Raw genomic sequence first — 12969 nt, 5'->3', positions numbered from 1 at the left:
CTCCAGAATGTGTTGCGCCCTCCAGAATGTGTTGGGTCCTCCAGAATGTGTTGGGTCCTCTAGAACGTGATGGTTCCTCCAGAATGTGTCGGTTCCTCCAGAATGTGTTGCGCCCTCCAGAATGTGTTGGGTCCTCCAGAATGTGTTGGGTCCTCTAGAACGTGATGGTTCCTCCAGAATGTGTCGGTTCCTCCAGAATGTGTTGGGTCCTCCAGAATGTGTTGGTTCCTCCAGAATGTGTCGGTTCCTCCAGAATGTGTTGCGCCCTCCAGAATGTGTTGGGTCCTCCAGAATGTGTTGGGTCCTCTAGAACGTGATGGTTCCTCCAGAATGTGTCGGTTCCTCCAGAATGTGTTGGGTCCTCCAGAATGTGTTGGTTCCTCCAGAATGTGCTGGGTCCTCCAGAATGTGTCGGTTCCTCCAGAATGTGTTGGTTCCTCCAGAATGTGCTGGGTCCTCCAGAATGTGTCGGTTCCTCCAGAATGTGTCGGTTCCTCCAGAATGTGTCGGTTCCTCCAGAATGTGTTGGGTCCTCCAGAATGTGCTGGGTCCTCCAGAATGTGTTGGTTCCTCCAGAATGTGCTGGGTCCTCCAGAATGTGCTGGGTCCTCCAGAATGTGTTGGTTCCTCCAGAATGTGCTGGGTCCTCCAGAATGTGTCGGTTCCTCCAGAATGTGTTGGTTCCTCCAGAATGTGCTGGGTCCTCCAGAATGTGTCGGTTCCTCCAGAATGTGTTGGTTCCTCCAGAATGTGCTGGGTCCTCCAGAATGTGTCGGTTCCTCCAGAATGTGCTGGGTCCTCCAGAATGTGTCGGTTCCTCCAGAATGTGTTGGGTCCTCCAGAATGTGTCGGTTCCTCCAGAATGTGCTGGGCCCTCCAGATCGTTCTGGGTCCTGTAGAACAGGTGGCTCCTCCAGAGCTGATGGTGGGCTGTGAGTCAGGACCCGCTTCCTGTATTTGGGGTCAGACCCGGGCCGTTCCCCAGTGGAGCATGACTCACGAGGGGTGAGCGCTTCCTCCCGTGGAGCTCCCAGCAGATGGCGCTGTTCCCCGTCATCCCCTCCATTATCACCCTTCCGCCACAGCTCCATTACCTGCAGTCACCGCGCCCGCCGGTACCGGCACCGCACACTTTTCCGGGCTCTACAACTCCTGTGATAACGGCCTCAGCACCTGCGCAGCGCCGCTCAAACCGGCGTCTCTGATTGGCCGTTGCCAGGCGACATTGCCTTAAATGGGCAGGGGGCGGACCCCAATGGGCCGCTGTACCACACGACGATTGGCTGTTGCCGGGAGACATAATGTTAAGAGGGCGTGTAATAAATGGACAGGAGCAGCGCCAGAGAGGTGGCTGCTTGGAGCAGAGAGTTAAAGGGGCGTTCGCCGTGTGAGATGCGGGAGACGCGGCGCGGCCGCTGCTGGGACACTTGGAGTTAACAGTGGCGGAGCCGCCTGTCTGGTGTCCGCGCACGGAGCGCTCTGCCCGGGGCCGGAGCATGATGCGGTCCGCGCTGTGCCTGGGCCTCCTGGCTGTGCTCCCGTACATCGCCCGCGCGTCCTCCCCGCCGCAGGGCTGCCTGCTGAAGACCGTCACCGTGTCCACCTTACCGGCGCTCCGGGAGCGGGAGCTGAGCTGGAGCGGCGCCGCCGTGTCCTCAGCGCATCCCGGACCTGGGGATTCCCGGCTCCCCCTGCACGTCCACAGCGAGGCGCCCGGGAGCGTGTCCGTGAGGGACGACCTGCACAACACCGAGCCGCCCTACTTCACCCTGGGTGAGGAGTGTGTGAGTGACCGTGCCGGGGGGTGCGCGGGGTCCCACAGTGTCTGTGAAGGGCACAGGGGAAGCCGGGAGAGTGGCGGCCACACATGGCGTGTGCTGTGCGACTGCTGCTCAGAGGGGGGTACTACAGTATGGGGGGCTGACCTGTGCAGGTGTGCTGGCAGAGCCTCCTCCTCATCATCATCGTCCTCATCATCATAATCCTCATTATTGTCATCGTCCTCATTATCATCATCATCGTCCTCATTATCATCATCCTCATCCTCCTCATCATCATCGTCCTCATTATTATCATCCTCCTCATCCTCCTCCTCATCCTCCTCATCCTCCTCCTCATCATCCTCATCCTCCTCATCATCATCGTCCTCATTATCATCATCATCCTCCTCATCATCCTCATCCTCCTTCTCATCATCCTCATCCTCCTCATCATCATTGTCCTCATTATCATCGTCATCCTCATCATCATCCTCATCCTCCTCATCATCATCACCCTCATTATCATCCTCATCATCATCCTCATTCTCCTCATCATCGCCCTCATTATCATCCTCATCATCATCACCGTCCTCATCATCCTCATCATCGTCCTCATTATCATCCTCATCTTCCTCCTCATCATCCTCATCCTCCTCATCATCATCGTCCTTATTATCATCCTTCCTCCTCCTCCTCCTCATCATCTTGCTTGCTGTCAGTGGATGCAGACAGTTGTTCCTAGTTGTCAGCCCTCCGTTGTGTGGCGTGGTGCTGTATAGTAGGTACAGGGGCGCGATGACGAGGAGCCGCCGGTGCTGATCAGGATTCTGGCTGACGTGTATCTTGTGACCACAGACTGCGCCATTGTTTTTGGTGGTTGTTCTCCGCATGGTTCTGGCAGGGGTAGAGCTCAGAGTCGGCCTTGCAGTGGTTTCTGGACATTCTTTCAGTTGGGGCAGAAAAGGTCCCATAAATGGAGCTTGAACCATGGCTGCCCTTAGAGAGTCTTTCCTCCTGTGTCTTCCCCTCACTATGCCTCTTGTTATGCCGTACGGTGCAGAGATATGGACCTGTTTAGAGCTACTTTTTATAGTCCTTGTAAATGGGTCGTGGCTAACAGGGCAATAATGCAAAGCAGCGTAAAGACACGGCCCAGAGGTCCTGTGAGTTCGGGGAAGACCTAACAATCAGCACTACCCAGATAGGTCCATGTCTCTGGAGCCGTATGGCGGACTGAAAAAAATCATGGGAGCAGTTAGAATAATATAAGACAGATCCTCTTTACAGTTATCAACTATCCACAGGACCGACTGGTGGGACCCCACTGATCCCGAAAGTGGGGTCTCTCAAATGCTTGTCAGGAGCAGTGGCTGCTTCATTCGTTTTCTGTGGTGCTGTTGGAGGTAGCGGAATACTGTGCTCAGCTTTTTCCTGATAGTCCCATAGATAATAAATATGAAGCTCCTGCACCTCTCCAATATAAAGCTCCTGCACCTTTGTAATATGACACTCCTGCACCTCTCCAATGTGAAGTTCCTGCAGCTGTCTAATATGACTCTCCTGCATCTCTCCAATATAAAGCTCCTGCACCTTTGTAATATGACACTCCTGCACCTCTCCAATGTGAAGCTCCTGCAGCTGTCTAATATGAAGCTCCTGCACCTCTCCAATGTGAAGCTCCTGCAGCTGTCTAATATGAAGCTCCTGCACCTCTCCAATGTGAAGCTCCTGCAGCTGTCTAATATGAAGCTCCTGCACCTCTCCAATGTGAAGCTCCTGCAGCTGTCTAATATGAAGCTCCTGCACCTCTCCAATGTGAAGCTCCTGCAGCTGTCTAATATGAAGCTCCTGCACCTCTCCAATGTGAAGCTCCTGCAGCTGTCTAATATGAAGCTCCTGCACCTCTCCAATGTGAAGCTCCTGCAGCTGTCTAATATGAAGCTCCTGCATCTCTCCAATATGAAGCTCCCCACGTGTGTAATATGAAGTTCCTGCACCTGTGTAATATGAAGTTCCTGCATCTCTCCAATATGAAGCCCCCTCTCCTGTGTAATATGACTCTCCTGAACCTGTGTAATATGACGTTCCTGCACCTGTCCAATGTGAAGCTCCCCCTCCTGTGTAATATGAAGTTCCTGCACCTGTGTAATATGAAGCTTCTGCATCTCGCCAATATGAAGCCCCCTCACCTGTGTAATATGTGACTCTCCTGAACCTGTGTAATATGACGTTCCTGCACCTCTCCAATATGAAGCTCCTGCACCAGTCCAATGTGAAGCTCCCCACGTGTGTAATATGAAGTTCCTGCACCTGTGTAATATGAAGCTTCTGCATCTCTCCAATATGAAGCCCCCTCACCTGTGTAATATGACTCTCCTGAACCTGTGTAATATGAAGTTCCTGCATCTCCAATATGAAGCCCCCTCACCTGTGTAATATGACTCTCCTGAACCTGTGTAATATGAAGTTCATGCATCTCTCCAATGTGAAGCTCCCCCACCTGTGTAATATGAAGCTCCTGCACCTGTGTAATATGACACTCCTGCACCTCTCCAATATGAAGCTCCTGCACCTCCAATATGAAGCTCCCCCACGTGTGTAATATGAAGCTCCTGCACCTGTGTAATATGAAGCTCCAGCACCTCTCCAATATGAAGCTCCTTCACCATTGTATTTCAAAGCTTCTGCACCTGTGAAGCCCCTGCACCTGTGTAATTGAATACTCCTGCACCTCTCCAGTGTGAAGCTCCTGCAGCTATCTAATATGAAGCTCCTGCACCTGTCTAATATGAAGATCCTGCACCTATCCAATATGAAGATCCTGTACCTGTCTAATATTTAGCTCCTGCACCTCTCTAATATGAAGCTCCTGCACCTGTCTAATATGAGGCTCCTGCACCTGTCTAAAATAAATCTCCTGCACCTGTCTAATATGAAGCTCCTGCACCTGTCTAATATGAAGCTCCTGCACCTGTCTAAAATAAATCTCCTGCACCTGTCTAATATGAAGCTCCTGCACCTGTCTAATATAAATCTCCTGCCCTTGTCTAATATAAAACTCCTGCACCTGTCCAATAGGAAGCTCCTGCACCTGTCCAATAAGAAGCTCCTGCACCTGTCTAATATGAAGCTCCTGCACCTCTCTAATATGAAGCTCCTGCAGTTGTCTAATATGAAGCTCCTGCAGTTGTCTAATATGAAGCTCCTGCACCTCTCCAATATGAAGCTCCTGCACCTGTGCAATATGAAGCTCCTGCACCTGTGTAATATGAAGTTCCTGCATCTCTCCAATATGAAGCTCCTTCACCGTTGTATTTCGAAGCTCCTGCACCTATGAAGCCCCTGCACCTGTGTAATTGGATACTCCTGCACCTCTCCAATGTGAAGCTCCTGCAGCTGTCTAATATGAAGCTTCCGCACCTATCTAATATGAAGATCCTGCACCTGTGTAATATGAAGCTCCTGCACCTGTGTAATATGAAGCTTCTACACCTGTGTAATAAGAAGTTCCCACACCTCTCCAATATGAAGCACATACACCTGTGTAATATGAAGCTCCTGACACTGTCTAATAGGACACTACTGCAACTCTCAAACATGAAGCTCCCTCACCTGTCCAATATACAAAAAAACCCTGTTTGGGAGAGAAGAACAGACAAATCGTGGCGCCCTAAGTGCGTAAACACAATATTATAGTCTTTAAAGGGTGCACAATTTTATGCACTCACCTGATAAAAGACCAAAATGGCTTTAGATCGTGTATCCTCCAAATTCCCTCTGAGTTACTTTTCAATATACAGGGCTTGCAGCTTGCCTCGGGTGGATCCAAGTGAGAGAGCCAGAGTAAGGCTCACACAGGATGAGTAGTTCAAGAAAAGCACATCCAGCCCATGAATGACAGCGCTTCCCAGGACTCACATTCAAAGATGATATTTCATATTTTTTTATTTCATAACTTTTATCCCAGCCTCAGAAACTTGATTTGGGGTGTGGACCCCAAATCAAGTTTCTGAGGCTGGGATAAAAATTCTGAAATAAAAAAATATGAAATATCATCTTTGAATGTGAGTCCTGGGAAGCGCTGCCATTCATGGGCTGGATGTGCTTTTCTTGAACTACTCACCTGTCCACTATGAAGCTCCTGCACTTATCCAATGCAACACTCCCCCACCTCTCCAATGCGAAGCTCCTTCAGTTCTCTAATATGAAGCTCCTGGACCTGTCCAGTGTGAAGCTCCTGCACCTGTCCAATATGAAGCTCCTGCTCCTGTCTAATATGAGGCTTCTGCACCTCTCCAATATGAAGCTCCTGCTATCTAATATGAAGCTCCTGCACCTCTCCAATGCAAAGCTCTTGTACCTGTCCAATATGAAGCTCCTGCTCCTATCTAATATGAGGCTTCTGCACCTCTCCAATATGAAGCTCCTGCACCTCTCCAATGTGAAGCTCCTGCACCTCTCCAATATGAAGCTCCTGCTCCTGTCTAATATGAGGCTTCTGCACCTCTCCAATATGAAGCTCCTGCTCCTATCTAATATGAAGCTCCTGCACCTCTCCAATATGAAGCTCCTGCTCCTGTCTAATATGAGGCTTCTGCACCTCTCCAATATGAAGCTTCTGCACCTCTCCAATGTGAAGCTCCTGCACCCGTCCAATGCAAAGCTCTTGTACCTGTCCAATATGAAGCTCCTGCTCCTATCTAATATGAGGCTTCTGCACCTCTCCAATATGAAGCTCCTGCACCTCTCCAATATGAAGCTCCTGCACCTGTCCAATGCAAAGCTCCTGCACCTGTCCAATATGAAGCTCCTGCTCCTATCTAATATGAGGCTTCTGCACCTATCCAATATGAAGCTCTTCAGGTCTCCAGTGGAGCATATCAGAGCCCCATTCTTAGGATCGATTGAGGTCTTCATGGTCAGACCCCCCTGATCGACAAGTTTTCACTATGCATAGTTGATCACTTAAAAAATCGGGCATAAACTTTTAAAGACAGTCAAATTATGCAAAATTTGTAATGAAAAAACAATTATTTTTTAGCCTGAAATGCAAGCATAATATTTGGCCCCAAAAATGGATGACCCCTTTAATAAAATATTCATTTTGCATGCCATATCGGTCCTGAGATTGTGTTCTGCCTGATCCTCATTCTGGTAGGAAGTCGTTGCTTATTTCCAGTCCCTTTTTCATAATCCTTGTCGGATTGCAAATATTTGATTTAAATGTTTGTTTACCTGTCATAAATATGAATGCAGAGCGACCGTGCATGTGTGCCCAATGCTTTACTGTACACCATACCCGAATTCTTTAATGTAAGAGCTATGTGAACTGGGATTCTATACTGTAAGAGCAGTGAGAACCAGGATTCTTTACTGTAAGAGCCGCGTGAACTGGGATTGTTTACTGTAAGAGCAGTGAGAACCCGGATTCTTTACTGTAAGAGCTGTGTAAACTGGGATTATTTACTGTAAGAGCAGTGACAACTGGAATTCCTTACTGTAAGAGCAGTGAGAACCGGGATTATTTACTGTTAGAGCAGTGGGAACCAGGATTCTTTAAGAGTCATGTGAACTGGGATTCTTTAGTGTAAGAGCCGTGTGAACTGGGTATCTTTACTGTAAGAGCAGTGAGAACCTGGATTTTTTACTGTAAGAGCACCAACAACTGGGATTATTTACTGTAAGAGCCGTGTGAACTGGGATTCTTTACTGTAAGAACAGTGAGAACCGGGATTCTTTACTGTTAGAGCAGTGTGAACCAGGATTCTTTAAGAGTCGTGTGAACTGGGATTCTTTACTGTAAGAGCTGTGTGAACTGGGATTTTTTACTGTAAGAGCAGTGAGAACCCGGATTCTTTACTGTAAGAGCACCGACAACTGGGATTCTTTACTGTAAGAGTCGTGTGAACTGGGATTCTTTACTGTAAGAGAAGTGAGAACTGTGATTCTTTACTGTTAGAGCAGTGTGAACCAGGATTCTTTAAGAGTCGTGTGAACTGGGATTCTTTACTGTAAGAGCTGTGTGAACTGGGATTTTTTACTGTAAGAGCAGTGAGAACCCGGATTCTTTACTGTAAGAGCACCGACAACTGGGATTCTTTACTGTAAGAGTCGTGTGAACTGGGATTCTTTACTGTAAGAGCAGTGAGAACTGGGATTCTTTACTGTTAGAGCAGTGTGAACCAGGATTCTTTAAGAGTCATGTGAACTGGGATTCTTTACTGTAAGAGCTGTGTGAACTGGGATTTTTTTACTGTAAGAGCAGTGAGAACCCGGATTCTTTACTGTAAGAGCACCGACAACTGGGATTCTTTACTGTAAGAGTCGTGTGAACTGGGATTCTTTACTGTAAGAGCAGTGAGAACTGGGATTCTTTACTGTAAGAGCAGTGTGAACTGGGATTCTTTACTGTAAGAGCAGTGAGAACTGGGATTCTTTACTGCTAGAGCAGTGAGAACTGGGATTCTTTACTGTAACAGCAGTGTGAACCAGGATTCTTTAAGAGCCATAAGAACTGGGATTATGTACTGTAAGAGCAGTGAGAACCAGGATTCTTTACTGTTGGAGCAGTAAGAACTGGGATTCTTTACTGTTAGAGCAATGTGAACCAGGATTCTTTAAGAGCCGTGTGAACTGGGATTCTTAACTGTTAGAGCAGTGATAGCCAGAATTCTTTACTGTAAGAGCAGTGAGATTCAGGATTATTTACTGTAAGAGCAGTGAGAACCTGGATTCTTTACTGTAAGAGCAGTGAGCATCGGGATTCTTTACTGTTAGCGCAGTGAGAACTGGGATTCTATACTGTTAGAGCAGTGGGCATCGGGATTTTTTTACTGTTAGAGCTGTGAGAACCGGGATTATTTACTGTAAGAGCAGTGAGAATCGGGATTCTTTACTGTTAGAGCAGTGTGAACCCGTATTCTTTACTGTTAGAGAAGTGAGAACCGGGATTCTTTACTGTTAGAGCAATGTGAACCAGGATTCTTTAAGAGCCGTGTGAACTGGGATTCTTAACTGTTAGAGCAGTGATAACCAGAATTCTTTACTGTAAGAGCAGTGAGATTCAGGATTATTTACTGTAAGAGCAGTGAGAACCTGGATTCTTTACTGTAAGAGCAGTGAGCATCGGGATTCTTTACTGTTAGCGCAGTGAGAACTGGGATTCTATACTGTTAGAGCAGTGGGCATCGGGATTTTTTTTACTGTTATAGCTGTGAAAACCGGGATTATTTACTGTAAGAGCAGTGAGAATCGGGATTCTTTACTGTTAGAGCAGAGAGAACAGGGATTCTTTACTGATAGAGCAGTGAGAACAGGGATTCTTTACTGTTAGAGCAGTGAACATCGAGATACTTTACTGTTAGAGCAGTGGGAACCAGTGTTATTTATTGTAAGGGCCATGTGAACTGGCATTCTTTACTGTTAGAGCAGTGAGAACTGGGATTCTTTACTGTAACAGCAGTGTGAACCAGGATTCTTTAAGAGCTGTGAGAACTGGGATTATTTACTCTAAGAGCAGTGAGAACCGGGATTCTTTGCTGTTAGAGCAGTGAGAACCTGTATTCTTTACTGTTAGAGCAGTGAGAACCGGGATTTTTTACTGTTAGAGCAGTGTGAACCCATATTCTTTACTGTTAGAGCAGTGTGAACCAGGATTCTTTAAGAGCCGTGTGAACTGGGATTCTTTACTGTTAGATCAGTGAGAATCGTAATTCTTTACTGAAAGAGCAGTGAGATTTGGGATTATTTACTGTAAGAGCAGTGAGAACCGAGATTCTTTACTGTAAGAGCAGTTAGCACCGGGATTCTTTACTGTTAGAGCAGTGAAAACTGGGATTCTTTACTGTTAGAGCAGTGAGCATTGGGGTTCTTTACTGTTAGAGCTGTGAGAACCAGGATTATTTACTGTAAGAGCAGTAAGAACCGGGATTCTTTACTGTTAGAGCAGTGAGAACTGGGATTCTTTACTGTTAGATCAATGAGAACCAGGATTCTTTACTGTTAGAGCAGTGAAAACTGGGATTCTTTACTGTTAGAGCATTGAGCATTGGGGTTCTTTACTGTTAGAGCTGTGAGAACCAGGATTATTTACTGTAGGAGCAGTAAGAACTGGGATTCTTTACTGTTAGAGCAGTGAGAACTGGGATTATTTACTGTTAGATCAATGAGAACCAGGATTCTTTACTGTTAGAGCAGTGAACACCGGGATTCTTTACTGTAAGAGCAGTGAGAACCGAGATCCTTTACTGTAAGAGCAGGGATTCTTTACTGTTAGTGCAGTGAGAACCGGGATTCTTTACTGTTAGAGCAGTGAGCATCGGGATTCTTTACTATAAGAACAGTGAGAACCGGGATTATTTACTGTAAGAGCAGTGAGTACGGGGATTATTTACTGTAAGAGCAGTGAGAACCGGGATTCTTTACTGTAAAAGCAGTGATCATCGGGATTATTTACTGTTAGAGCAGTGAAAACCGGGATTCTTTACTGTTAGAGCAGTGAGCATCGGGATTCTTTACTGTTAGAGCTGTGAAAATCGGGCTTATTTACTGTAAGAGCAGTGAGCATCCGGATTCTTTACTGTTAGAGCAGTGAGCACCAGGATTATTTACTGAAAGAGCAGTGAGAACTGGGATTCTTTACCGTTAGAGCAGTGAGAACCGGGATTCTTTACTGTAAGAGCTGTGAGAATCGGGATTATTTACTGTAAGAGCAGTGAGCACCGGGATTCTTTACTGTTAGATCAGTCAGCACCAGGAATCTTTACTGTTAGAGCAGTGAGAACCGGGATTCTTTACTGTAAGAGCCATGAGAACCCAGATTCTTTACTGTAAGAGCAGAGAGATTATGGCTATAGGTTGTTATGGTGTAAAAAATAATCCTATATTCTTGCACACAATGTTGCAGCTTTATTTTCTTCCATGTTTGCTCTTTTGTGTTTTTTTTTTGTGTGCTAATTAGACAATGAGGACATTTCCGACGCTGCCGTAAGAAGTGAGGACTGAAGGATGGAAATAGAAGTTATCAATAATAATGTAGAGTGAAATGGGACATTGTGTATTAGTTTTACATTTTGCCATTAGTGGGAAAACTATTAACCTCGGGTCTCGGAGATTATAATGAAGCTTCCACTTTAATATTTCTAGAAACCTGGTGACCCCGAGTGGCTGCTGCAGACTTGATGAGTACATACATCACAGTCTTAGCGCTCGCTGTCTAGCGAGTTTTCTCCTTCACACCTGCTTTGATTCCATCGAGATCACTCGTGTTATTACATACTCGTAAATTATTCTTCATCCCCCTTCAGTTTTCTGTCATCGGAGCGTTAGAGAGTTTAATACATCAGGGAATATCCCTTAATACATGGATCAAGAATAATCAATACTCAAAAACAGAAGACTTTGCGTAGAACTGCCATTTTAAAAGTTCAGTTGCCCTTTAAATCTCTAAATTGGGGGGGGCTGGGCACGGAGACCCCCACCAATCACTCAAAAAACCACATAAAAGCACTTATCTTGTACATTCATGTGGTGTATAGGCTCGATATAATGTGCAAGAATAGGACATCGATATTCAAGTTCTGGACAACCCCTTTAAAGAGCAAAAAGCGGCCATATTTGATTTGCTGGCAAGTCCTCTTTAACCAGTTCCTGACCAGACATGAAAAGGTAAATCCAGCTTCAGAAATCTGATGTATACAAATATCAAACTTATTAGGTAGATTAAAAATGAGACAACAGCAGAATAGTCACAGCCCCGGCCTGGGCAGACGCGTTTCAGACCCTCAGGTCTGTAGTCATTGCCATCTTAATTATTTTTATATGTCGGATACCACAATTTGGATTGGCAGCTGCTTTTTTGTATTATTACTCCTGATTTTTATTTATTTTTCAGTTATTTCACATAACTTGCCCCCTATAAAGCCATAAAACACCTTTCAGAGGTATTAAAATATTCAAATCCCTTCTATATGGGGAGTCTGGCTGTGTCTCACAATCAACGCACCAGGGCTTCCTGCTCCCTCCCGGCCTGCAATGGTATGGCCGCTGTGACCGGCAGAGGAGGCACTGTCAGTGCTTCCTATAAGCTGCTTACACTGTACTTATTTAGTGCTATGCATACCGGGATAAAGAATGTGGATATGGTAATAAACCATCTCTGCCTTCTCTATGGGGAGTCTGGCTGTGTCTCACAATCAACGCACCAGGGCTTCCTGCTCCCTCCCGGCCTGCAGCAATGGTATGACCGCTGTGACCGGCGGAGGAGGCACTGTCAGTGCTTCCTATAAGCTGCTTACACTGTACTTATTTAGTGCTATGCATACCGGGATAAAGAATGTGGATATGGTAATAAACCATCTCTGCCTTCTCTATGGGGAGTCTGGCTGTGTCTCACAATCAACGCACCAGGGCTTCCTGCTCCCTCCCGGCCTGCAGCAATGGTATGACCGCTGTGACCGGCGGAGGAGGCACTGTCAGTGCTTCCTATAAGCTGCTTACACTGTACTTATTTAGTGCTATGCATACCGGGATAAAGAATGTGGATATGGTAATAAACCATCTCTGCCTTCTCTATGGGGAGTCTGGCTGTGTCTCACAATCAACGCACCAGGGCTTCCTGCTCCCTCCCGGCCTGCAGCAATGGTATGACCGCTGTGACCGGCGGAGGAGGCACTGTCAGTGCTTCTTATAAGCTGCTTACACTGTACTTATTTAGTGCTATGATTACAGGGATAAAGAATGTGGATATGGTAATAAAGCTTCTCTATGGGGAGTCTGGCTGTGTCTCACAATCAGCGCACCGGGGCTTCCTGCTCCCTCCCAGCATCCAGAAATGATGTGACCGGTGAAGGAGGCACTGTCAGTGCTTCCTATAAGCTGTGTACACTGTACTTATTTAGTGCTATGAATACAGGGATAAAGAATGTGGGAATGGTAATAAACCGTCTCTGCCTTCCTATGGGGAGTCTGGCTGTGTCTGTAAGTCGGATCCCTACTTCTGCAGCTACTCGATTTAGACAGTCACTGCAGAGTAGAATGTGGATGTTTAGTAAAGTGAGACTACGTCTGTAATTCATCACGGCACATTTGTTTCATATGTATCAGTCAGTAATAAAGCTGTGCATCTCTGTATAGAAGAGATGGCGCTATGTGCCGATTTACAAAATGCTCTTTGCATCTTTTTCATCACAGCAACTGAATTGTACAGAAC

General features: G+C 46.4%; 1 protein-coding gene across 1 annotated transcript in view; it reads left to right on the top strand.

The window, feature by feature from the left end:
• The first annotated feature begins 1350 nt into the window (after positions 1-1350).
• ASTN2 (astrotactin 2) overlaps positions 1351-12969 on the top strand; it is a 1089443-nt gene continuing 1077824 nt past the window's right edge. The window contains exon 1 of the mRNA XM_069748558.1: positions 1351-1773. Coding sequence (XP_069604659.1) covers positions 1497-1773 — 277 coding nt within the window. The 5' untranslated portion in view covers positions 1351-1496. The remainder of the gene's footprint in view (positions 1774-12969) is intronic.

The sequence above is a fragment of the Ranitomeya imitator genome, chromosome 2, assembly GCF_032444005.1.
Source record: "Ranitomeya imitator isolate aRanImi1 chromosome 2, aRanImi1.pri, whole genome shotgun sequence".
Taxonomy (NCBI): domain Eukaryota; kingdom Metazoa; phylum Chordata; class Amphibia; order Anura; family Dendrobatidae; genus Ranitomeya; species Ranitomeya imitator.
Note: the sequence above shows the minus strand (reverse complement) of the source record. Positions and strands in the feature narration are given on the sequence as shown.